Source organism: Mercenaria mercenaria, chromosome 6 (genome assembly GCF_021730395.1).
Source record: "Mercenaria mercenaria strain notata chromosome 6, MADL_Memer_1, whole genome shotgun sequence".
In the NCBI taxonomy this organism is placed as follows: Eukaryota; Metazoa; Mollusca; class Bivalvia; order Venerida; family Veneridae; genus Mercenaria; species Mercenaria mercenaria.
Window position 1 is genome coordinate 16,962,585 of NC_069366.1, and position 27,981 is coordinate 16,990,565.

The 27,981-nt window shown below is 35.9% G+C and overlaps 2 protein-coding genes across 2 annotated transcripts; both read left to right on the top strand.

Moving 5' to 3' along the window:
* The first annotated feature begins 15,076 nt into the window (after positions 1–15,076).
* On the top strand, positions 15,077–19,649 carry LOC123550646 (uncharacterized). Its single transcript, XM_045339072.2, has 3 exons — positions 15,077–15,634; positions 17,624–17,782; positions 18,526–19,649. The coding sequence occupies exons 1-3, from the start codon at positions 15,298–15,300 to the stop codon at positions 19,032–19,034; spliced, it is 1,005 nt and encodes a 334-aa protein (XP_045195007.2). The 5' UTR covers positions 15,077–15,297; the 3' UTR covers positions 19,035–19,649.
* Positions 19,650–22,516: 2,867 nt separating this feature from the next.
* On the top strand, positions 22,517–27,885 carry LOC123550279 (uncharacterized). Its single transcript, XM_045338705.2, has 3 exons — positions 22,517–23,126; positions 24,619–24,777; positions 25,167–27,885. The coding sequence occupies exons 1-3, from the start codon at positions 22,781–22,783 to the stop codon at positions 26,174–26,176; spliced, it is 1,515 nt and encodes a 504-aa protein (XP_045194640.2). The 5' UTR covers positions 22,517–22,780; the 3' UTR covers positions 26,177–27,885.
* Positions 27,886–27,981: the final 96 nt, after the last annotated feature.

A 27,981-nucleotide genomic window follows, 5' to 3' on the forward strand; every position in this document is an offset into this window, starting at 1 on the left:
CATAAACTATAGATAATCAAGATTAACATTCTGACTTAGTTTCATTAAGATATGGTCATACATGTGGCTTCTACAGTGTTAACTAGCTTTTCCTTTGATTTGACCTGGTGACCTAGTTTTTGAACCTACATGACCCAGATTCAAACTGGACCTTGAAATCATCAAGATTACCATTCTGACTAGGTTTCATGTAGACACAGTCATAAATGTGACCTCTATAGTGTTAAAAAGCCTTTCCTTTGATTTAATCTGGTGACCTAGTTTTTGACCCCAGATGACCCAATATCAAACCTGTCCAAGATTTTATTAGAGGTAACATTCTGACCAAGTTTCATTAAGATTGGGCCAAAATTGTGACCTCTAGAGTGTTAACAAGCTTTTCCTTTGATTTGACCTGGTGACCTAGTTTTTGACCCCAGATGACCCAATATCGAACTCGTCCAAGATTTTATTGAGGGTAAAATTCTGACCAAGATTCATTAAGATTGGGCCAAAAATTGTGACCTCTAGAGTGTTAACAGTCAAATTGTTGACGACGACGGACGGACGGACGACGACGGACGACGGACACAGGGCGATCACAAAAGCCCACCTTTGAGCACTTTGTGCTCAGGTGAGCTAAATATAGGTATGACGGACATAAAAGTTGGAATAGAAAGGCGTTTACAACTTGTTTTGTGCATTGTTTTGGGGATAAACATTGTCTTACAATTCATTTCAGTTGTTACACATGGATGAAATATTTTCATAACAGAGACCGTATTTTCATATGAATCAGTGTATTACAGGACCGGTGAATGTAAAAAACGAGTCAGCGTTTGAATGCAGTATGATGAATTTCAACAGGACTATAGTGTTGTTGACGATGCACGAAAGTCAGCTTTTGGTACTTTTTTCTATTTACTTAGTATATTATCTTCTTAAATATTCCTCGGTCTTGAATCCCCAGATCCGAATTTCCTAGGCCTGAATAGCTGAAAAAAAGTGATGTATTCAAGAAATTCAAAATAAATATTGTGTCTGTCATCTCTTGTATTTCGAATGTAGTGATTTATTTTTGAAATAGAAGGTTGCTGTTGATGCAATATAGATATGAGCCGTGCCATGAGAAAACCAACATAGTGGCTTTGCGACCAGCATGGATCCAGACCAGCCTGCGCATCCGCGCAGTCTGGTCAGGATCCATGCTGTTCGCTAATGGTTTCTCTAATAATGATAGTCTTTGAAAGCGAACAGCATGGATCCTGACCAGACTGCGCGGATGCGCAGGCTGGTCTGGATCCATGCTGGTCGCAAAGCCACTACGTTGGTTTTCTCATGGCACAGCTCATTTCTTGTCGGTTACCTGAGTATTTAGGTATGGGCAGGCAGATAAAAGCACATTTTCACAGACAAAAGCAAATACTGTCATAAACAGATGTACATGTAATATATATAGTTTCTAGTCCATCTAGCCTACCTGTCAGTTATTAAAAACAGGTCACCGCGGCGATAATTCGGTGACAATTTTCATAAAGTAGCATTATTATACTTCGTAATGTAGGGGTCAGGTTATATTATCGATTTCTGTACCATTCCTACAGGATACGTACAATACAAATAGCACAACAAGGAAATTCATTGATGCAAGCATCAAAGACGCCGCCAAGTGTTGTGTCTGAAGTACATTTATTGCAATATGAGAAATCACCTAATTATTAGTTTGGTTATTCTGACTGGTTACAAATTATCAACATTAGCACATAATACAATATATGTTATATACTGTTAAAAGCTTGTTAGAAAAGCATTACCATGCAATACAAATCCTCTACCTGCAATGACACTGAGATTGCGAGTAGGGGGTCCCTTTACATACAAAATTAGAGTAAATATTCCACCAACTAAGGTGAAAAGTTCTTTTATACAGGAGCATGTGCATAAGTTTCACAGAAATGCAGTTTGTTGGGAAATGAGAAAATGATGAAATATAATTATTTCAAAGTTGTGGTTCACAGAAACCATTATCTTTATTATCTTATAATGTAAATATAGTTTTCTGAGTTTGAGTTTACGAATTAAAAGAAAACTATTTTCCCTTATATGTAAGATAGTCACGGACAGTTGATTATGCGCTATAATACATAGCGCATTGATTAACGGTAATAATTTATGAAAAGTGGTCATTCAGCTTTGCGAGGCGTAACTGTTCACACGTTAAATTTTATTCGGTTACATGTACATGTATACTTTTTACTGGCAATGGCTGATAGAAACGAGCAAAATAATGCTGATCCAACGATGAAGGATTTAATGAATGAAATTAGACAGCAAAGACTTGAAGTTCAGAGTTTAAGAGAGGAAGTTCAGGGCAATTCAGATTCTGTTTCTAGCGAAGTAAAAAAGTTAAAAAAGGCGAAAGACATTGTGTGGAAGTACAACGGAAATAAGATACAATTCGAGTTTAATGAAGATTTGGTGGACACAGTAGGGCAAGTTGCTTGGAGTATAAACAATAACAAATTGGAATATTCTAAGGAACTGTGTGATGAACTTCAGAAAAAGTTAAAACGAAGAAATAAATTAATAAGGTTGGCTGATTCATCGAGTGGAGGTTGGGAGACGGTTAAACAATATGAAGCAAATCCCATTGCAAGTGACTCGGAGGACGAGAGTAAAATCATTAAGGCAGAGAGTCGTGCACTCAAGAGAAAGAGAGATTCTAGCAAGGGTCGGTCTGGTATTGGTCGGTCTGGCAGCAGCCGTTTTACATTGGGGAGCTCAGCCATCGCAGGCTCGAGCACAGGACATTCTAATGGGAGAGGTCTTTTTCGTGGCTACGGAAGTTACGGAGGCTTCAACGGCAGTGTCGGCAACGCTCCCGGCTTTCGATCGGCAGTCGGAAGAGGCGCAGCCCCGGGTCCATGTTTTGCCTGTGGAGACAGTGGTCACATCAGGAGGTACTGTCCACGAGTGCAGAAATCAGTCGGTGCAGCCGGGATCCAGTTCGGAGGGAAATCAGAATGAGAGTGTTGGGACTTTGTTAAAAGATGAGTATTTATTTGACTATGATAGATTTACTCACGATTATTACGAGTACGAGCAGGGGCAAAAACACATTATAGTTCGAGGTAGGTTAAGAGAAAATATCCAGTTTTGGAAAGACATTGGTTCTAATGACTTTATATTAGATGTTATCCAAAATGGATACAAAATACCTTTATTTTCAATGCCCCCAAAAACACATTGCAGAAACAATAAGTCTTCTTTATTAGAGGCAGATTTTGTTGAAGAAGCCATATCAGATTTACTTGATAGACGTTTGATTGAAAAATGTGATGTTCAGCCGTATATTGTGAACCCATTAACTGTTTCTGTACAAAACAGTGATAAGAAAAGACTCATCTTAGATTTGAGAAACGTAAATTCGCATATTTGGAAGCAATCTGTTAGATTCGAAGATATAAAAACAGCTTTGTCGTTTTTATACAAGGGTCACAGCATGATTAAGTTTGATCTTACATCAGCGTATCATTTTATTGAGATTTTTAGGCCACATACAGAATATCTTGGGTTTTCCTGGACTAATAAGAGCGGAATACAAACGTTTTATAAATTTTTGGTTTTACCATTTGGGCTTTCAAGCGCTTGTTATATTTTTACCAAAATTACAAGACCCTTAATTTCAAAATGGCGAGGTGAGGGAAAATCTGTTTTTAATGTTTCTCGATGATGGATATGCTTGTGATAAGATAATAAAAATTACTAGAAATGTTGGCAATCAAATAAAAGCAGATTTGTTATTATCTGGTTTTATTCCAAATGCTTTAAAGTCTATATGGGAACCTGTTCAACAGTTAGAATTCCTAGGAACTGTCCTGGATTCTGATTCGGGAATCATTTGTATTCCTAAACGGAGGTTAGATAAAGCTTTCCGAACAATTTCAGAGATTTTGCTGTCTATTAAAGTTCATAGAAGAGTGACTGCTAGGAAATTGGCTAGTATAGTTGGTCAATTGATATCAATGTCCATTGTCACAGGTCACGTGTCTCAGATAATGACACGTGCATTAAGTATTGACATTCTCAAGGCGCCTTATTGGGATTCGTATATAGCATTGTCCGATGAAAGTATAACTCAGTTAAGGTTTTGGGAGTCGAACTTGACTTATCTAAATAAAACGGATATGTTGAGTCCACAAAGTGCTCAAAGATTGTTTTTTCAGACGCTAGTAGCTCGGGTTATGCAGGTTATGAGGTAAATACAATCAATGGAACATCTCATGGTATGTGGAATGAAGAAGAAAGGTTAAAATCATCCACATGGAGGGAGTTGGTTGCTGTATATAGGGTATTACATGCAATTTCTCATATTTTAGCAAGTCAAAAAGTAAAATGGTATTCTGACAACCAAGGTGTTACCTCGATTGTGAAAAAAGGTTCAATGAAGAGGGATTTACAAAGTGTAGCTTTAGATATTTTTAGTTTATGCCTCAGGAATTCTATTTCTTTGGGTTAGGGTTAGGGTTAGGGTTAGGATACCCCGAACTTAAATGAGAGAGCGGACTATTTGTCTCGAATCGTTGATTACGATGATTGGGGTATTTCTTTTTATTTGTTGACCTTGATTCAAGATCATTTTCATCTAAGGTTGGAGGTTGATTGGTTTGCTTCGCCTCATAATGCCAAGCTTCCAATGTTTTATTCAAGATTTTGGAATGAGTCTTGTCAGGGAATAGATGCTTTTGCAGAGCCATGGGGTGATTATGCAGGCTTGTTTGTTCCCCCAATATCTGTGTTATACAATGTGATTAGAAAAATCGAAGTGGATAGAGGATACGGCGTTATCGTATTACCTCTTTGGAGATCAGCGATATTTTGGCCATTGATATGTCCAAACGGGAATTTTATTCCAAATATTTTGGCATGGTTTGATTTGCCAGTGAGAAAAGAGTGTTATATTAAATGTAAACATGGATCAGTTATTTTTGGTAATACTGATTTGGCTTTTAGAATGCTGGCACTCTATATTGACTTTAGAGGGAAATAATCGAGTAACGATAATTCACATTGATACTGTACGAGTTGTTCTACCCAAATTTGTAGTAGCTGATAGCATACATATCCTATCATATTGCTAATGTTGAAATGGTTTATATAAATACACATATATTTATGCTGAGCTAATAATGAGTTGTTTTTTTGTAATTTTGATTTATTAAACTAAGTGTAGAAAACAGTGGCAACATTTGTGCGTTTTAAGACGACAGTGTTTGTTTAATTTATAAGGTGGCATCAATGACTGTCATTAGACTATTGCCTCTGTTTAAATTAATAAAAAGGTGACATCATGGGCTGTTATGAGACGACTGCGTCTGTTTAAATTCATAAAAAGGTGGCATCACCGGCTGTTATGAGACTATTACGTCTGTTTAAATTCATAAAAAGGTGGCATCACCGGCTGTTATGAGACTATTACGTCTGTTTAAATTCATAAAAAGGTGGCATCACCGTCTGTCATTAGACTACTGTCGCTATTTAAATTCATAAAAAGGTGGCATCACCGGCTGTTATGAGACGACTGCGCCTGTTTAAATTCATAAAAAGGTGGCATCACCGGCTGCGTCTGTTTAAATTCATAAAAAGGTGGCATCACCGGTTGCGCCTGTTTAAGCTCATAAAAAGGTGGCATCACCGGCTGCGTCTGTTTAAATTCATAAAAAGGTGGCATCACCGGTTGCGCCTGTTTAAGCTCATAAAAAGGTGGCATCACCGGCTGCGTCTGTTTAAATTCTTAAAAAGGTGGCATCACCGGCTGCGTCTGTTTAAATTCTTAAAAAGGTGGCATCACCGGCTGTTATGAGACTAATGCTTCTGTTTTAAATTCATAAAAAGGTGACATCACCGACTGTTATAAGACGACTGCGTCTGTTCATATTTAAAAAAGGGAGGCAAAGCCTGTTATGAGATAACTGTGTCTGTTTTTAAATCATAAAAAGGTGGTTTCATCGGCTGTGTTAAGATGACTGTATAAATTGTTTTGACAACGAAATTCAAACAGTTTAATGTAAGAGTTATTTTATTCGAAGCATAATTCTATAATTGATTTTGAATAATTTCGGTTCTTTTGTTTACATCTATTTTTCCAGGCCCATAAAGACGAAATCGAAGAATTACCTGAGGTATTGGCGGGCAAGGTGGACCTTCTTCCGGAATTATTGCAGAAATCTAGAGCCGAAAATACATGTCAAAAGTATAAGAACAGTTTTGATCGTTGGAGAAAATGGGCTTATTGTAATGGTTTGGGAAGAGGGGATATTTTGCCGGCTAAACCTTTATCAGTATCATTATATTTGTGTTCAATTATTCAAAGTGCCAATGGTTCAAGTTCTGTTATTGCTGCTTTTTACGGAATCAAATGGTTCCACGATTTATATGATCTTAAGTCACCGACAGAATCAAAGCTAGTCCAAAATGTATTGGAAGCTGGAAAAAGAATTCTTGCTAAACCTGTTATCAAAAAAGAACCAATTACCATTTCTATTTTGTTTGATTTGCATAAACGTCTTTATGAAGAAAACAACGCTAAAAATCAGCGAATAATTTGCGCATGTTTGATCGCGTTTGCAGGATTTTTGAGAAGCTCTGAGCTTTTAAATATTTTAGTATCTGATATTGTTTTTGACAAAGAGTACATGGTATTTTCATGGAAACCAGTAAAACTGATAAATACAGAGACGGAGCTTGGATTGTGATATCCCGAACCGGTACTGCACTGTGCCCTGTTGTAAATGTAGAAAAATTAATACAATGGGCATGTTTAAAAGGAACGGATTATTTGTTTTGTAATCTATCTAAAGTAAAAGGCGGATATATCAGTAGAGAGTGTAATAAAAAGATGTCTTATTCAAATCTGCGGGATCAGTTTAAACTGGCACTGACGCCTCATGTTTCTAATATCAAGAAATATTGTTTACACTCATTGAGATCAGGAGGGGCTACTGCTGCGGCACAAAATGGCATTAAAGACAGAATATTTAAAAGGCACGGTCGTTGGTTGAGCGACAGTGCAAAGGACGGATATATTAAGGACTCTTTGAAGGAAAGACTGTCAGTGTCTAGAGCACTGGGATTGTAAATATAATCCTTCCTTATAAAAAGTATATAGTCAGTTAATATTGCAAGGCAATTGAAATATTTCCGTTCTGTTTTGTTTACTGTATAATATAATAGTAACGGTTTGCATATGTGTTAGAATATAATCACATATATTTAATTTATAATCCCGTTCTTTAATCTTCATGTTGCGCCTCGCAAGTGCTTCGTATATGACGATTATCAAATAATAATCTGAAATGTTATTTGTAGTTAGAGTTATTATTTTTGGTAAGGTTCGTAATGTACGTGACGTTATGGTCACGTTAGGGAAATATAGTTTTCTGAGTTTGAGTTTACGAATTAAAAGAAAACTATTTTCCCTTATATGTAAGATAGTCACGGACAGTTGATTATGCGCTATAATACATAGCGCATTGATTAACGGTAATAATTTATGAAAAGTGGTCATTCAGCTTTGCGAGGCGTAACTGTTCACACGTTAAATTTTATATTTAAGTAATGTTTTGACGTTATTGGCAGTGTGAAGTAAGGATAGATGAACTAATGATTAGTAAATCGATATATACAAGTTGCATTATGAGAGAAATAAGCTTTCATGTTGTTATTAGGCATATGTTTAATGCCAAACATAAATTTATATGTATAAATGTATTGAATATTATGAATTGTTGTAATAATATGGTTAAAATTGTGTATTTTTCATGTTGCGCCTCGCAAGTGCTTCGTATATGACGATTATCAAATAATAATCTGAAATGTTATTTGTAGTTAGAGTTATTATTTTTGGTAAGGTTCGTAATGTACGTGACGTTATGGTCACGTTAGGGAATGAGTGTTTTCTATTCACTGATAAAGTTTCGTGGACCTTAGTCACCTACGTTATAGATTTCAGAATGCAGATTATACAGTTTCCGTTGCCAAAACAACCAAAAATTTTGTCCAAGAAAAGAATGATATAACATGAATAATCTCTAAAGGTTACTAGGAATATGTCAGTGTCTAAATTAAAACTGAATATTACAAGAAATTTAGCAAGCATATATAATAACCCACTGCCAAAGTGTAGAAAATGTTTTAATGAAAATCTTTTTTTAAGTTAGACAGGAATGGACAGATACAAAAACAAATTGTCTATAAAAGTAAAAAAAAAGACAAGGAAAAAAAGAAACAAGAAACAAGATACAAGATATAATACAACCAGAGCAATTGACTAGTCATATAAAATTAATGAAAATACAAATTCAACAAGGAAATCTATTTGAAAGTCACTGCTGCTTTGATTAGTTATGGTCCCATGGCTTTTGATATTTCGATCTATCCATATTTAAAAGAAGTATTAACCTGTCACTGACAAATTCAGCCAAATAATGGCCCTTTATTGCACATCTGTAAACATAAGTATTTGACACAAGCAAAAACAAAGTCAAAGGTTAGAATCAAGATGAGTTTATAAAATATTTAGAAATAGTCTGACCAATTGTACATGTGGTCACAAATGGGAAACTCTATGCTTCAAAGTTAAGGTAACCATAACAATTATATAAATATACAACTGCAAAAGGAATCTGTAAAAATGTGCGCATTCTGAAACTATATCACTCTACCTATCAACAAAGAAAATAAGACAAAAGATTAAAAATAAGTTAACAGCGGCACTTCCTACGTTCATTTCCACACACATATATGCTTATTGATTCCTTTATTTATTTTGTTAATACGTTTTTTTTTCAAGGAATTTTATGCAGGCAAAGTGTAATTTTCCGTAATTTTATTTTTTAATATTCTCTTCGAAGTTTACTTATTGTAAAATACACGAACGCCCCTTGTCCGCAATAGACTTCACGCGTTGCAGTATAGAATATCTGCGGTGTGTTCTATTTAGGTTATAACACACTAAATAGCCACCACTATATATTCTATATAAAATGACAAGTTTTCACAATGCTGCAATACACACCTAGACCCATTTTAAATTTCTTTAGCTTACATTTTCTTGTAGATCAACATTAATACTGTAAAAATATCCAAAGAAAAGTAGGGGTCATGTTTGATGCAAGAAAAATATTTCTGGTCAAACGGACACACCGTAATTTTTACACTGAAATGACAATCACAATTTAGGGTAGGGGTGTATGAATAAATTTCACATGTTAAATCAGTTTGGAGTCTTTTTTCAACATGCAAATGCTACCAGTATGTCAAGTATAGGCATGCAATATGATTTCAACCAATATATAGCAATGATTTCAAGGAAAACCCTTCTTACAGCAAAAAAAAACTGAGAACTATTTGAATCCGCCATTATGCGACTACCATTTTTTCATAGGTGCTCAGGCTATTTAGTGTCTGTATGCCTTTATAGAAAATTAGGTAGGTAAGTAGGTCATGCTAAGGTCAGAAATAGAAAACTTGACTTACAGAGTAACCTCCCTTATCAATAAATCGGATCAACATTTTGACGAAATTATAAATAAAAAAAAATATTTTCTGCTCTACAAATAAAGAGAGAAAAGACAGATAACATTGTTTTATATCACATAATAAGTTGCATTACATACATTTATTATGTTTTTTTTTCGCCATTTCTTTTTGTTTATTCACTAAAATCCATTGTGCAATATCGTGGGTCCTTTTACAAACTATTCACTGTGTTCAGTTTATCATTACGAAACTATTCGTTACCATCTTTACAGGGTCCAAAATAAAAGTGTATCCCATATACTCGACACCGCCTTCTGGCGGCGTCGAATAATGACCATTCTTTGGAAGCATTACAAATGACTGATATACTCCAGGGCCATTTTTTTACAGGGGTGACATACGAGTCCATTAGCTAGACTATTTTTTTAACTTTCCTATCTGCAGAAATTCAGTTTTAATTCAAACGATCAAATTTCATCAGAAAATAACAAAGCTAGAAAACATATAAAATCCCAATAAAAATGTAGTTCTTGGAGATAATCAAATTAACGAAGTAGAAAATCTTATCAAATGGAGAGTGATCATCATATCCTGAAACACAAAATTATTTGGCACTATGAAAAAATGCAAATAAAAGAACAATTGAAAAAATCTGATAAATAAACTTTTGGTTTCTTCAACCTAGAAATAACAGCGACAGGCCAAAACTTTAAGAATTATAACACGTGTTTAAAACACATGTACATATGTATTAAATTGATTCTAAGTTTTCGATTATTTAATACATTATTTACTGTACAAAAAGTTGAACACAAGTCTCCTGCTATGAAACTTGAATAATATAGAATGATGATCTGCTGCCGCGAAATCATCCTGCCGGCTTTAATATAACATCATCCTGTTGGCTTTTATATGACATATTTCTGGTGGCTTTTATATGACATCATCCTGTTGGCTTTTATATGACCTCTCTCTGGCGGCTTCTATATGATATCATTCTGTTGGCTTTAACATTACATCATCTTGCTGGCTTTAACATGACATCATCCTGCTGGCTTTTATATGACATCATCCTGCTGGCTTTTATATAACATCATCCTGCTGAATTTTATATGACAGCATCCGGCCGGCTTTTTTATGACATCATCCTGCTGGCTTTTTTATGACATCATTTTGCTGGCTTTTATTTAACATCACCCTGCTGGATTTTATATGACATCATCCTGGCATTTGTATGAAACCATTCTGTTAGCCTTTGTAAGACATAATTTTGCTGGCCTGTATATATATGACGTTATTCTTCTGACCTTTATATGACATCATTCTGCTAGCCTTTGTATGACATCATTTTACTTGCCTCTATATATATGACATCATTCTGATTGCCTTTATATGACATCATTTTCTGCTAGCCTTTGTATGACATCATTTTTCTTGCCTGTATATGACATAACTCTACTGGCCTTTATATGACATAATTCTGCTCGCCGCTATATGAAAGTTTGGAGGTTTTGTGTTCCCTGCAAGGGTCCTCACTATAGTGCATTCCATTCATCTGTAAATTTAGTTTCATATACGAAGCATTAATATTAATAAAGTGTGTGAAAAAAATTAAGAGAAACTTGTGATTTCAAACTTTTATTCTAAATATTGTTTTGATATTTTCAGTGCTAGACAACAGCTTGCGGGTACGTCATCAGATGAACGTTCAGATCAGCTGGATTATAGTTGTTGGCACAACAATTTTGCAATATGTACGACAAACCAGGACTAAAGAATTGTACCCAAAACTCACAGCCATAAGTGCATTGTTTCTCATGATAGCATGTAAGCGTAACAACGTTGTTAAAACATGTACATGTGTAATATTGATAACATGTAACCTTAATTTATCTTATGTGTTTGTATTGGTTTTGCAATTACTTGCCAGTTCAGTTCAAATTGACGAATCGTAACCTGTCAACTTATCATTTTTATGCCAACTGAGGGGAAGGGGTGTGAGGCGAGAAGGGGTCGGAGTCGGCTGGTGCATTCAGTATATATTGCTTTCTCTATGCGTGCGTGAACAAAACCTTGTCAGGTCTATAATTTTGGTGAGCTTTGTCAGATTTTGATGTAACTTGGCACAGTTGAGCATTATAAAAGTGTGAAACCCAAAGTTTGCCTTAAAGGTCAAGGTCACAGTTTCTTAGCGGTTAAAGAATAAACGTAATGTTCCACTCTATAACTCTTTATACATGCACGGATATTCAAATAACTTGGCACAAAATTCACAAGAAGAAGATGTGTCGCATTGAAGACCTATACCCCTAACTACGGTCTCACTTAAAGGTCAAAGATTTGGGGTATTTTTCATCTCTATTCTGAAACTATTTATGCATGCATAAATTTTTAGATAACTTGGCACAAACATTCAGCATATGAAGTTGCATATGAACTTGTCGCGTTGAAGATCATACCAATATCCAAATGACGTCATCAAAAGTTTCACCATAACAAGTGGGAGTGGCATCTTATGATGAAAAATATTAATGATAATTTTGTTTTGAACAGTCCGTAAGTTAAGGAATAATATGTGTTTTGTAATTAAAATGCCATTCAAGGACTCGCACTAAATGGTCTTAACATCACATAGGGGGCATCTTTATCCTTTGGACACATTTCTAGTTTAAAAATGAAAAGGTTTTTGAAAGTGTTTCACTGCTTGAAAGTATATATTCATACGCGTAGGGTATTATAGGGTTTTCACTGAATTGCATAATTATCTTAATTTTTATTATAAAGATAACAGATACATTACTAGCAAAATATTACAGTTATATTTAGATTTTATTTTCCATTTTTTGTAGGTGGTGTCATGTACCAGGCTTTGTATGAAGCATTTGCACGTATTGACTTTTCAAGACGTATAAGTGAATACCTTGGAGATGTTGGGTTCCCGTACAGTGTATTCCTTTATTTTATTGCTTTTGTACAGACTTGTGCTAGTACCTTTCCGATCGCGAAATAAACTTTGGACTATATGCGTTATCTTCAACAAAGTTTGGATGAGTACCAGATCAAATACGATACTCTGAAGAAGCACTGCGATGAAGAAGTTGAAAAGTTTAGTCATTATAGAAACAAGCACCCTGACAACACACAATTACCTGTACGGAATGAAGTGTCAAACAATGAAGACAGACATTCAAATAGCAGACCTTCTCCAAGGCACTCCGCAAAACCGTCTCCAAGACCGTCACCAAGGATGTCCTCACGGCAGATTGATAACAGTACACATTCTAGGTATGTGGAACTTCTTGAAAGAGCACGTGCACTTGAACATGATGAACACGAAGCTGGTGCAGAAGAGCATTTAGAATTCCCAAATATCATGTGACCATTCGACATGACCGCGTGATAATAAAAGGAGTTCTCTAAGCCCACATGATTATTTTCACGAGTTTTCTTTTTAAGCACATGTCACTTACAATTAGATCTGAAAACGCGCTTGTTCACAACAACATAGGAACACAAGGGCAAGAATGATACAGGTGAACAGAAAATACGATATAAAAATCCAAGTGAGTGAAGTTAAAGACTTTTACGTATTTACTATTTTACATTATTATTATTAAGTATAAGGTATGTATATATTGTTGTAAGGGATGAGTTTTCTTGTGGATATTACGGTCAGCTACAGAGAACTTCGAGTATAACCTTCTTATGATTGTGCTGTTGCAATTTCCTAAAGAAATTATATTGGTGAACTCTGTTGAAGGTGTCTCATTTAAGCGTAGCAAGCACGTATTTTGTATCTTATGACAGAAACCACGTAACTTTGCTGAAGCCCGAGCTCAAATGTCGAGGGATTTTGCACAGTTCTGCAGGCGTTAACTTATGAAATGACCATTATATTAACAAAGGTTTTTATTAAACTGTTTTTATTCCTCCCAAAATTGATCGGAATGTACATTTGTTACGTCATTTGATGTGGTGATGCTTTTATACTTCAGTCTTCAAATATGCATGATCTTTGCTACCATTTTGTTTTGTTTCTTATAGACTGGTCACTACCAAAACAAATGTAGGCCTACACTGGTCTAATCACAAGTAGTCCAAATATAAATAGTCGTAATCTTTCTTTCATTCCTCGTGCCCTTTCTCGAGAGCATCATATTTTCTTTTACTCTACCGCGTTTCAGTATGTATGTGTAGCATTCTATGGAAATCGTTCCTATCGCATGCTAGTTAAAAGTGGCGGCGTGAGAATTTTAAGTCCCGAAAAGAGACATTGAAAGAAGCGAAAAGGTGTAAATTCAGCGGGTTGTATTTAACGAACTGTTGTATTCTGAAATGCGAACACCCCTTTGTGAGTTCGGGTTTAATGTCTTTTTTTAACAATTTTCCAGTCATATAAACGACGGTGTCTACTTGTAGCGGTAAGCACAATGCCTACCTTTATAATGCTGCCTTACGCTGTAAACCCCTGACATGATAGCCCATCCAGTCACATTAAATATGGAGCAATTTGAAAGTCCACACGCTCGTTCATCTAGGAAACGTGATCGTTCCCGTGAAACAAAAGACCGTCATTACCATAGACGTGACCATTCACAGGGAACTTTTCTATAACATCATGTGACTCTTCACTTGATGCCAGCAACCATCTACAAACTAACCATGATCGATCACGTGAGTAAGTTAAACGTCCTAATCAACAACGCGTTTCAACAGGGCAGGCAGACTCCAATCCTGATAGACAGATGCAAAACAAGCAAGCGGGAATGCCAGTCTTAGACAATAAGAGCTAATATTGAAACGTCAACGGAGAAAATAGAGGCACAATCTCTGTAAACAGTAATTCTAGGAAAACATGATACATACCGAGGGACAAACGAAAACTGACAATTTTAATACCAGAAAACAAGTAAATGTAACAGATGAAAAACAGGAAACGGAAGTAAAAGATTGTGCAGACCAGGATAAAATTTCTCAAATTGACCATACAACACTGACATTGTGAAGAATTCGTGCAGCCTTAAGCATACACCTTTCATTTTCATTACCTCTCATGGACAGACTCTGTCAAACCGAGCCTGCTTTTATTTTGCTTGTTTGATCTTAATTTTATCAACTATTACAACAGCAGTCTTAAGTGACGTGTGGCGGTTGTATAACGTCACTGTGTACTTGGAGGCGGTATATATTGTTATATTTTCTGATCCTTTGGGTTCATTGAGTCAATTCGATTTTACTTTAATAGAATTTTACTTAATTTGGTGATAGTGGGCGTGAGAGGTCTTGCTCATTTCAGTACATCCATCTCGTGAATAGAATTTAACAAACCGAGTTTGTTACATTTATGCTTGGTTGTTTTCTGTGCTCCTTATTTTTTGATTAATGAACAGGCGAGGACACAATCCGGCCATCGGAAAGGCCACTTGATTTATGCCTCTTTTTGCTGTTTCTACAGTCTAGCTGTAACGGAACGTTACCTGTCCCATGCTGTTATTGATTTGCGCAGTTATAAAATCCAAGGCCACGCTGTTCCTTAGTAACTAGGTCGCTTATACGAAGCACGGAAAGCTGAACATATCTCTATAAATTACCTGTTTTATATAAATAGCAATAATGGACATGCACATATTTTGTCGACAATTAATGATAAGGCAACACTTTAAATCTATTTTAAGCATTAGCTGCATTTCACCTCAGGTAGTGCATTTTACACCAGTGCATGCCTGTATTTGCTTTATTATTTAACGTAGACGGAAGACTATAAAGTGTTATGCTAAAATGTCAGCATTAACCAACGAGGACATTGCGTATACGCCTGTAATAAACATGGAAGATGCAACGGACATGAAACGTGGGATTTTGAATCGCCATCAACTAGCTTTGTGCATTGTTTTGGTGATAAATATTGTCATACAATTCATTGCAATTGTTACACCTGGGTGGAGTATCTTAACGACAAATACCTTATCTGCATATGAATCAGTGTATTACGCGACCGCGTGTGTAAAATATGCGACTGCAAACGAGTCTGACTGGGAATGTAAAACTAGATCGTTCCATGATACGTTTCATCATGACTACAATGACGCTACAGATGGACGGAAACCAGCTCTAGGTATTTTTCCATTTACCTGATTTACCCAAAATAAATCTTACTCTTGTGTACGCTTATTCTTGCACACCGGACAGGCGTTTCCGGGTATTTTACCTATACCGACAAAATCCGTCAAGCACCCCCTTGTAAGATGACTCTTGTGCTATTAATGACAACTAACCGTTTGTGCACTAATTCTAAGACGATACAATACTTTTGTTCTTTGTTGTATATTTCTCGATTAAAAAAAAAGTTAATATATCAAAAACATATAGAGCATTTTCTCGTATTACTTTTATAAAACGAATTTAATAGAATGACCAAATGGTCCTAGGTCGCTCACCTGAGAACAGCTTGATCAAATTTAATGAATATCCTGCTTAAAATGCGACCCCTTTTGCATAGGCAATGTATTTCTTTAATTTGACCTAGTTTTTGACCCAACGTGACCCATATTTAAACTCGACCTAACTTTTATCAAGACAAACATTCATGAAGATCCACTGAAAAATACAGCCTCTATTTCATACACAAGGTTATTTTTTAATTTGACCAGCAAGGTTATTTAATTTGATCAGGTGACCTAGTTTTTGACCCAACATGGCCCATATTTGAACTTGACCTAATTTTTATCAAAGTAAACATTTTCACCAAATTTCATGAAAACCCTGCCTAAAATGTAATATCAAAAAATGATTTCTTGATATCCAGAAATCGAATTCTTGATATCAAAAAATAGTCCGTATTTTAGATATCAAGAAATGATTTCTTGATATCAAGAATTCGATTTCCTGATATCAAAAAATATAAATTAAAATATTCATTTCTTGATATCAAAAATTCGATTTTTTGATATGAAAAAAATAGACAGAATTTCTTGATATCAAAAAATGAATTCCTGATATTAAAATATCGATTTTTTGATATCAAGAAATTCATTTTTGATATCAAGAATCATTTCTTGATATCAAAAAATAATTCTTGATATCAAGAAATCGAATTTTTGAGATCATTTCTTGAAATCAAAAAATGCCTAGAAAAAAGTAAAACGGTGCCCAATAGACGTGCAGCCGCGATATCTTCCTACTGGCTTTTACTATATGACATCAAGCGGTGGCTTTTATCATATGACATCAAGCGGCTGGCTTTTATCGTATTGCATCACCCTGCAAGTTTTCTGGCATGACATTACTCTGCTGGCTTTTATTATATGACATCACCCTGCTGGCTTCTGTGATACAACATCACCCTGCTGGCTTTTATCATATGACATCACCCTTCTGGCTTTGATTATATGACATGACCCTGCTTACTTCTATGATATGACATCACCCTTCTGCTTTTTATCATTATGGCATCACCCTTCTGGCTTTTATTATATGACATCACCCTGCTGGCTTTTATCATATGACATCACCCTGCTGGCTTTTATTATATGACATCACCCTGCTGGCTTTTATCATATGACATCACACTGCTGACTGTTATTATATGACATCACCCTACTGGCTTTTATTATATGACATCACCCCGCTGGCTTTGATGATATAACATCATCCTGCCGGCTTTTATTATATGACATCACCATTCTGCCTTTTATCGTCTGACATCACACTGCTGGCTGTTATTATATGACATCACCCTGCTGGCTTTTATTATATGACATCAGCCCGCTGGCTTTAATGATATTATGTCATCCTGCTGACTTTTATTATGTGACATCACCCTACTGGCTTTTATTATATGACATCAGCCCGCTGGCTTTTATGATATTACGTCTTACGCCTTACGCTTGCTTTCATGACATCACCATCGGCCTGCTTGCTATTATATGTCATCATTCTGCTGGCCTTTAAATGAAATCATCTGTCCGGCATGCATTCCATTCCTATGTAAATTTAGTTTCTGCAAACAAGGTATATACCAAACACTAACATCAATCAAGTGTGAAAAAGATAAGAAAAACGTAATTTCAAACTTAGATTCTACATATTGTTTTGGTATTTTCAGTGCTACAGAATAATTTGCGGGTACGTTATCAGATGAACGTACAGATCAGCTGGATTATAGTTGCTGTCACAACACTTTTGCAATATGTACGACATACCAGGACTAAAGAATTGTTTCCAAAGCTCACAGTCATAAGTACATTGTTCCTCATGATAGCATGTAAGCGTTCGACATTATAACTATAGAGAATATTACATGAGTGTCTTTTCATATTGAATTGAATAAGATAATAAAAACGAGGCTCTGTCAAATATTTTGTTATTTTCATTCAACGAGTTTAATAATAGTATTCTGTTTAGCATATGTTAGTTTTTCCTGTCGAAATATCAAAAATTCTACTTTCTTTAACTATTATAAACAAGTTAATTTGAACAAAAGGTCCGCGGTCAATAATATTCGTATTTTATGTAACATAGATAGGCATGTCATAGTCATTCGCTATAGAAAGACGATGTGTCATATATAACACTTAGAAGCCAAGTTTACCGGTCAAAGATGTTATGCCATTTTTGCCGTCTGTTCTCTAAATTTGATATTCAAATGGCTGGTACAAATTTTCACCATTATAAGGGGATGTTAATTAAATTAAACTAATGGTGAAATAAGTCCGTAAGTTAGATGTATGTACGCTGTAATTAAAAAGCAAAGACTCTGTTTTGTTTTCACATAAATAGTGGCGGCATTCTTTTCCCTTCAAAACATTTCAACTTTAAAAATGAATATATTTTTTGGAAATGTTTCACAACTTTTAATAATGTGTAGAGTTTTTATTCATACGCTTAACGTTTTACGGAGCTTTTAATGAATTGTATAATCATGATAATTCTTATTTTAAAGTTAACAGATACATTACTCACAAAATATAACTTTTATTTGCAGATTTTATTTTCCATTTTTTGTAGGTGGTTTCATGTACCAGGCTTTGTATGAAGCATTTGCAAGTATTGACTTTTCAAGACGTAGAAGTGAATACTATGGAGAGGTTGGATTCCCATACAGTGTATTACTTTATTCTATTTCTTTTGTACTGACTTGTGCTAGTACCTTTCTGATTGTGAAACAAACTTTGGACTATATGCGTTATGTTCAACAAAGTTTGGATGAGTACCAGACCAAATACGATTCACTAAAGAAATATTGCGTTGCAGAAGTTGAAAAGTTTAGTCATTATAGAGACACGCATCCTGACATCACTCCTTCACATGTACATAATGGAGAGTCAAACAATGAAGACAGACATTCCTACAGCCACCCCTCTCCAAGGAACCCCGAAAGACCGTCTCCAAGAACGTCCCAACGGCTGTCCCCGCGGCAGACTGACAACATCGCACAGTCCAGGTATTTAGAACTTCTTGAACGGGCACGGGCTGAAGAAGATGAACACGTAGCGAGTATAGATGTAGAGAAATGATAAAGATGTAGAGAAAAACAAACGATATCAATGTCCAAGGAGTGAAGTTATACACTTATATATACTAATTTACACTGTCATCGTGTTGAACATGTTTAAGGTATATATATATTGTTGCAACGGGAAGAGTCTGCTCTTGGATTGTACATTCTGGTACTGAGAATCAAATATTGCTGCACTGAGTACATACGTTTTTGCTTTTCATATAATTATACTAGTGTTGTATCCAGGATGTAAAATGAGCATGGGGCAGTGGAAAAGGGGCATGGGGCTAGGGGGGTCCGGGGGCATGCTCCCCCTGAAGATTTTGAAATCATGCGCGTCATTTCGCGCAATTTGGAGGCATTCTGTGTGTATTTGTGTGATGATGTGCCATTGTATTTCCCTCAAACATTGCTTAGTTTTGCATGTATTATATTAAAACATATTTTTGAAAACATCTGCTTATGTCTTTCTTACCACAGGCAGTTGACTAAGTTGTCCTTGGAATCTCAGTGAGATTAATGGTTCTCACATGCAAACATAACATTCCTCAAATTGCGTATTCTTGCGATATCTTATAACTCTTTACCCAGTTTCTGTTTTAAACCACAGTGAATGAAATATTAAACAATATATAATACAATATGTTTTTATTTATTAATCTCTTCTATGACTATGGGAAACTGTCAGTACATTTCAATCAATGCAAACAGAAAAACTAAAACAATACATTACTAAATACATTGTAAAACACATACTTATACAGTATTATACATGTACCATGAAACCTTCAATACAAAAATACAGTTATGGACTTCGATTCAATATGACTTCAGTATACTGATTTCCTTAACAGGCTTGAAAAAATAGTTGTGTGTTTATCATGATGTTAATATTCAAATTCTGTAAGGCTTTGTCTTCAGCCATCTCTCAAGTTAAACAATAAAAGACTGAATACATTGTAAAACACACAAGAAACACAACAAAATACTGTCTTCAAAGAATATAACTCAGTCAGAAATAATAGTTCTAGTGACATTTTGTTACTTTAAAGTAATTTCATTTGAATTTAAAAAATATTTATCTGGAAATACTTATTCTTGCATAAAAACTACTTTTTTCACTGGATCCGCCCATGAATAAACGGGAGAAAAATCGTGTGTAAACAAGGCAATTCACGTGCTGTTAATATATGATTTTTATTTTTGAAATGCTTTGCCAGGGGCGTATGTATGTATTTCTGCGCAGACTGATATTTGGCATCTGCATCTTGTTTCTTCGATAATAACCTCTTCTTGTAGCATTACAGATACAATGTAATCCATAGTATGTTTAGCTGTATAGGTTTCCAACCCCAAACTTACTGCCCCCATCAATGTACGCACTAGCTTCTCTTAGAGTTTACTCCCTTTACCAAGCATCTGTTCAGTTATTGTAAATAACTGTGAATAAATAAGTATCGCGTGTAACTTGTGCTGTTGCCCGTATTTAGGTGTTATATTAATGATTTTTGTAAGTATCAGCCGGTTTGTTTTTACCTGATTTTTCGCAGAATTCATATAATAAACCTCGAAAGCTAGTCACTAGCTTCGTACTCATCCGTACTCTAAGTGTGTTCGTACTCAAAATAATTCGAATGTAAAGTTGTTATTCTTAAAATTGTTATCTAGTTAACGCTTTTGAAAGTGTTTTATTAAACGTAAAATCATGAAATATATATCTTATCAATTGTGTTGTGCAGAGGGACGGATTGACGCACGACGGAGATATTGTGACTATACCTCCCCATTAGCATTTCGTGCTCAGGTGAGCTAAACTATAATCATGAATTTCTAAATATTCTTGCATAAAAACTACTTTTTTCACTGGATCCGCCCATATATTAACGGGAGAAATATCGTGTGCAAACAAGGCAATTCACGTGCTGTTAATACCCGATTTTTATTTTTGAAATGCTTTCCCAGGGACGTAAATTTATATATGTATTTTTGCGCAGATAGACATCTGTTATCTGCGTCTTGTTCCTTTCATAAATAACCTCTTCTTGTAGCATAAAAGATGCAATCTAAATAGAATGTTTTGCTGTATCAGTTACCAACGCAAAATGCGCTGCCCCCAACAATGTTCGTACTCGCTTCTTCCCTTGTTTACTCCACTTTTAGAACTCAGCGTCGTTACAGTTTTTGTAGATAACTGTGAATTTTTAAGAATCGCATGTAACTAGAACGATTGTTTGTTTTTTGGAATCATATTTATGATTTTGGTAAGTATCAATCGGTATGCTTTTATCTAATTTCTCGAAGAATTTATATTAACAGTTTGAAACCTTGACACTACGTTCATACTCATCCGTACTCCAAATGTGTCCGTACTCAATTTAACTCGAATGTAAAGTTATTCTTCTTGAAATTGTGCTCCTGTTCACCAAACTGTAAAGTTATATGAACAATTATTGGTAATTTCATGTTTGTAATAACTAGAGATAAGAAAATCGTTTAAAAACTTTCAGGATGGTGTTGTTTATTTCTGGGCCCTGGCTACGGATATTTAAAACATGTTTACCGTTTCCAGGAACAACAGAATGGTAGTTAGAAAATGTACCGGAATCGTAAAGTCATCACGTATGAAAGCAATACATTAAGTCGTCGTGTAATGTTTTTTATGCAAGAATAGCGACAACACACGTTTTTTGTGTGTATTAACGTCTGCAGAAGCCCTTGGGATATGTTTGTGACCTCGACCTTCAGTCTCGGTCACAAGCAATCCCACGGGCTTCTGCAGATGTTAATACACACACAAAATAAAAACGTGTATTATCCCTACAGTAATTAGCGTAACGTTATTTATCCGGAAAACCGAGAATGATGCAGGGTAGCCATTATACGGGTAGCATACATGTTGCCAAGCATCTGTAATATTCCCCTGTTTTAGCGGTACTGCCTTTCTTCAGGCTAATGTTGACAATGCATAGGTTTAATGCAAAAATGTAACAAACAAAGAACAAAGTAATAACATAAAATATGAAGCAATGCAAGGACTTCAACTGATATTTGACGAACTGCGAAAAATTATGCGCACGGACCTATACATTTGATTTAGCCGTATGATTGAAGATTGGTAGATCTACTACTACGAATAGTTTCATTGAAATCTACATAGTGAAACTTTATATGGGCGAATAAATCATCAAAAGTACGATTTTACAAGAGAAGAACATTGTGAAATGTTTTCAAATAAGTCTCTGCACATCAAGCACACAACCCTATCTTTTTTATTGGTTGAATTTCCTTCAGATACAGTGATGTTTAAAAAATATAGTTTAATAAAATCCTATGTACAATGCAGAAATAAAACTTTCTCAAATCTATAGAACTACCTTACAGAGAGTGCGCGCCGGGCTCAGCCCTAGCTGGATCCGCTTACGGTAATCTATTCACTTAATCGATATTGTACATGAATAGATCGCTTTACAAAAAGACATGGTTGGCAGCCCACTGTTTATAAACATTACAGACACACATGAATGATACACTAATATAACAAAATTCAACATCAAACTTTTCTGATTATGTTAGTCGAGTTGATCGAGTTTTTATGTAGACTGACAAGCAGTGTTAATGCATGAGACCCATGGTAGACATATATAACTCAATGTTTATACATGTTGACGAACCGCTGACAATCGCATTTAAAGAATAAAAAAGGAAACAAAACAGCAGCAACAACAAAAACAGTGCACTGATGTTGGATATTAACCATTTGCAATGGCAACCGTGGATGTTACTGCTGAGGAAATAGAAGGTGCACCGTTACTCATTAATTCAACGGTGAAAGAAATTAAACCTGTAACAAGGTCAAGGCTGAACCTTCTATTGTGCATTGTGCTAGCCGTCAATACATCGTTTCAGTTAATAGCAATAGTGACACCGGGATGGAACGTACTTAGAGGAGATATTACCTCTTCTTACGAGTCTGTGTATTACACCATCGCGTGTGCGGATACCACACCCTTGGAGAACATTTCAACAACAGTATGCAACACAATCACCTTCCTAGATGACTTCTCAGAGACCTACAACTCGGCAAAAGACACCTTAAAACCTGCCCTGGGTAAAGATGATTACTTTTCATAGTTTTCTTCTTGTTTAATTGTGTTTATAAATTTTGGTCTAGTACACATTACACAGGTATATTTATAAATCGTTGGTTTGTTTACCTGCCTGTGGTATTTTACATTAACTGCCCTAGTTTTACCTTAAACAGTTATATTTACGAATACCTTTAATACACTTTAATAGATATGAAACATTAAACGCAGGTTTAAAGGTAAAATCAACTGCCTTTTGCATACAATGTATTTTACATGTTAACGTAACACATTAAATGAAAAAGTCTTTATTTAAGTTGACATCCCACTACTTGTAATACAATATCAAACGGGTAAAGCTTTTTAAAAGAAAAAGTGTATCTCTAAAATGAATATTCAAATATGAAAAACTCATGAGATCATATTTGCTTTTGTGCAAAGCATTGTTTTTCAATGAAAATGTGAGTCAACCTCGAAACGGTAGTTAAAAGGAGCATGCTTAAAGGCCCACGACGTGCTGCGTAGACAGATGAGTTTGCGAACGGTTATTCGCTTTCTATGGGTCTGCTATAGTTTTATATGTCAAGTTAAACAGTTAAATTTATCAGAGATATTGTTTCTGAAATCAAATAAAATCAACATTTATTTTAGAAGAATTTTAACAAATTGACATAATCTATGTTTGGGTTTTTCCGAATTTTTTATTACATATATGATATTTTTCTTTTCTTTTTGAAAAAAAAAAGAAATATTAAAATGAAATACATTTGATAATATCTTCAACCAACCGTTTTTATCTGCGTTATCAAGTACATGTTTCACTCGAACGAATAATAAAATAGTTACATTTAGAAAAAAAAACATTATCAAGCCAGGCAATAAAGAGAATAGATCATAAAAATGAAATATTTCATTTCCCTTGACTTACATTGAAACAATAAAAAAACTATTAAATAAGTCATTAGATTATGAACTGGTGTATTTTTGTTTATCTACTGGCTGTTTAGGTAGCTGATTTAAATCTATGAACGTCAAAAAATCATCCGTGCATGCAAAAGGACGAATGTCCTGTAATAGATGAGAATGTCAAAAAGTGCATCTTCAAGTTATATGCCTCCATGCATAGTATAAATCTTTGATATATACGTGCATGCGCTAAAATGAAAGTAGGGGCTTCCGTAGCCAAGTGGTTAAGGTCTCTGACTCCGAATCACTTGCCCCTTACCGATATGGGTTCGTTGAATTCTTTGTGAGGAAGCCATCTAAGGTCGCTGGTGCTACCCAGATGCCGGACCGTGATGAAATAATACACGGTCTTCCTCCACCATCAAATCTGGAAATTCGTCATATGACCTAACATTGTGTCGGTGCAACGTTAAACCCAACAAAAGAAGCAGAGTGCATATACATCAGTTGTTCAGCTTGTTATCTCAAGTATCAGAGTAGATATATTTGTTGAAATGCCTGTTATTACCTATATTTGATAAGTTGTGAAGTTTTATGTTTTACTTTCAGTGTCAGTGTATAACCTTAGAGTTCGTAATCAGATCAACATTCAATTTAGTTGGTTTATTGTGGCTGGGGCAACTATTTTTCAAGTGATCAGATATATCCGAACTAACAAAGGATACCCAAGAATCACGGCTATCAATGCGATGGGCCTCATTTGCGCCTGTAAGTTTTTAACGAATATTAGATGGTTCGGTTGGTACCCCATATTCTTTGTCAAAGGAAAAAATAATAGAAAAATATCTTTATATATAACTATACATTGTTTGTGCTGCTGAAACGGACAACGCGGACACTCGAGTAGTGATTTGGTATGTTATCTTATACATGAAGTATTTGCCTTGAAAATACTTAATTTACATTGAATGGTCTAATTCTACAAGAAGCTGATCAAACAAATTCCTATATCATAACTATGACCTTAACTGTTTTGAAATGTCCGAATAATGTAAAAAAGTGAATATGGCCATTAAATAATGTTGGGGAAAAAACATTATAGCCTATGAAACAGTTTTCATTATTTAAAATACATGTATTTCTTCTTTTATTCACAGGTTTAGCAATGTATCAGTCTTTGTACGAGGCTATAGTAAAAATAGATTTAACATCACGACAGGCAGAATATATATCTATGGAAGTTGGTGTTCCATACAGTGTGGTTCTTTATCTCATTGCCTTTGTGCAGACTTGTGCATGCACTATCATTGTGCTAAAACAACTTAACGATTACATACGCCACATTCAACTAGCGTTGAAAGAAACCAAAGTACAAGTTGATACACTACAGATAAAATATGACGCAGAAGTTGAAGAATTCCGACATTATCGTCATTTACATTCCGACAAAAATCATTTGAGAGGACGTAGTCGGAAATCACATAGAATTAATAGAGGATCCCAAAGGGGAGATAATCGTCAAAGACAGTCAACAAAAGTCAGGGAACACAATGATCATTCTCCTAAACGTACTGGAAATAAACATGGAGCTAGACACAGTGAGCAACTTGAAAGATCACATGCTCGTTCATCTAGGAAACGTGATCGTGCCCGTGAAACAAAAGACCGTCATAACCATAGACGTGACCATTCTCAGGGAACCAGTGACTTTTCTGTAACATCACGTGACTCTTCACTTGATGCCAGAAACCATCTACAAAGTAACCATGAACCATCACGTGAGTCAGTTCAACTTACTAGTCAACAACACGTTTCAACAGGACAGGCGGATTCTAATCCTGATAAACAGATGCAAGAATCATGTGACAAAACCAGCAAGTGGGAAGGACATTCTGAGGCAATAACAGCTAATATTGAAATGTCAACGGAAGAACTTAAAGGCACAAACAGTAAGTCTAAGAAAACATCAGACGTACTGAGGGACGAACAACAAATGACAAACAATCTTAATACCAGAAAACAAGTAAATGTAACAGAAGAAAAACAGGAAATAAAATTAAAAGATTGTGCCAACAAGGATATAATTTCTCAAACTGACAATGCAGCTAGAACAATTTTTGCTGAGGTTCATATTCCAAGTATAGACGGTGTGGAGATAAAAGACTAGTGTGTTGAGCCAAACACACGCGCACTGACATTATGAAGTATTTGTTCAGCTTTAGGCCTAATTCATTACCTCTCATGAACAGACGCAGCCAAACAGAGTCCACAATAACTTTACTTAGTTATTTCCTAAGGAACCTCTTAAAATTTTTAGTAACAGCATACGTGTCATGTAGCGGTTGTAAAAAGTCACCCCGTACAATGCTGTATGTATTCTTTTTTCTGATCATTTGGGCTCATTGAGTCCATTCCATTTCATAATTTGACTTAAGTTGGTTATAGTTGGCGTGAGGGAGCTTGTACATTTCAATACATCCATCTCATTAACAGAATCAGTCAGACCGAGTCTGCTATAGTTTTGCTTGATTCTTATGCTTTCAAGGAATATAAAGATACTCTTATAGGTTTATACTTATACATAAATACCGCTTATTGAAATGCAAAACAAATCCGTTGTTTGAATGGTATATTTCCTTACATGTATCAGTTTTTATAATTTTATACTTATTTTGCTTTCGCAGTGAAGTAGGCAATGAACTTGCCTGTCGAACCTAGCCCTGCTAGTAGCGTTAGTATACCTGCTCACATGACAGCAGTTTTGTCTAAAAGCCGATTATAAAAGTTAAAACAAAAACTGGCAGTCAGGTGTCACTTTAACGTTTAATGGGTTATAAAAGATAGATTTTTTTCACCTAAATGTTACCACAGAGACACCCACTCTTCCTGGCCTCTGCTGATTACTTCTCATCTGGTCTACCGCTTACATTTTCCCGACCGATTCTCCTCCACCACCTATCTCTCCCCGATTGCTTCTCCTCTACCACCTAGCCTCTCCCTGATCGCTTCTTCTCTACCACCTAGCCTCTCCCCGATCGCTTATCCTCTACCACATAGCCTCTACCCGATCGCTTACCCTCTACCACATAGCCTCTCCCCGATCGCTTATCCTCTACCACGTAGCCTCTCCCCGATCGCTTCTCCTCTACTACCTAATCTCTTCCCGGTCGCTTATCCTCTAACACCTAACCACTCCGCGATCGCTTCTCCTCTACCACCTATTCTATCCCCGATCGCTTCTCTTCTACCACATAGCCTCTCCCCGATCGCTTATCCTCTACCACATAGCCTCTCCCCGATCGCTTATCCTCTACCACATAGCCTCTCCCTGGTCGCTTATCCTCTACCACATAGCCCCTCCCCGATCGCTTCTCCTCTACCGCGTAGCCTCTCCCCGATCGCTTCTCCTCTACTACCTAATCTCTTCCCGGTCGCTTATCCTCTACCACCTAACCACTCCGCGATCGCTTCTCCTCTACCACCTATCCTATCCCTGATCGCTTCTCTTCTACCACATAGCCTCTCCCCGATCGCTTCTCCTCTACTACCTAGACTTTCCCTGAACGCTTAGCTTCTCCTGATCGTTTCTCCTCTACCACCTAGACTATCCCTGATCGTTCTCCTTTACCACATAGCCTCTCCCCCGATCGTTCTTCTCTACCACATAGCCTCTCCCCGATCGCTTCTCCTCTACAACCTAGCCTCTCCCAGAACGCTTCTCCTCTCCCACCTAGCCTCTCCCTGACCGTTTCAAACGTTTCTTTTTTTTCTTTAATATTGATGCATGCAGCAAGACTTACCAATACAATATTTCTGTATTTCGTCAAGGATACATATCAAAAACTACAGACTATAAAATAAATATAACAGATTGAACACCTATTAGTAATAATACTCTTTTGTAACCATCAGCTCTCTGTATCATCGGCAGCTTAACTTCGGTCGAGTTCATGCGTTTCCGCGCGCGTTCGG

What these genes read in the sequence shown, in the direction of transcription:
- LOC123550646 (XM_045339072.2), top strand. Translation starts at nt 15,298, where the DNA reads ATGTCAGCATTAACCAACGAGGACATTGCGTATACGCCTGTAATAAAC. An exon ending in TGGACGGAAACCAGCTCTAG is followed by an intron (nt 15,635 to 17,623) that starts GTATTTTTCCAT and finishes TGGTATTTTCAG; the next exon opens with TGCTACAGAATAATTTGCGG. An exon ending in ATTGTTCCTCATGATAGCAT is followed by an intron (nt 17,783 to 18,525) that starts GTAAGCGTTCGA and finishes CATTTTTTGTAG; the next exon opens with GTGGTTTCATGTACCAGGCT.
- LOC123550279 (XM_045338705.2), top strand. Translation starts at nt 22,781, where the DNA reads ATGGCAACCGTGGATGTTACTGCTGAGGAAATAGAAGGTGCACCGTTA. An exon ending in CACCTTAAAACCTGCCCTGG is followed by an intron (nt 23,127 to 24,618) that starts GTAAAGATGATT and finishes TTTTACTTTCAG; the next exon opens with TGTCAGTGTATAACCTTAGA. An exon ending in GATGGGCCTCATTTGCGCCT is followed by an intron (nt 24,778 to 25,166) that starts GTAAGTTTTTAA and finishes TTTTATTCACAG; the next exon opens with GTTTAGCAATGTATCAGTCT.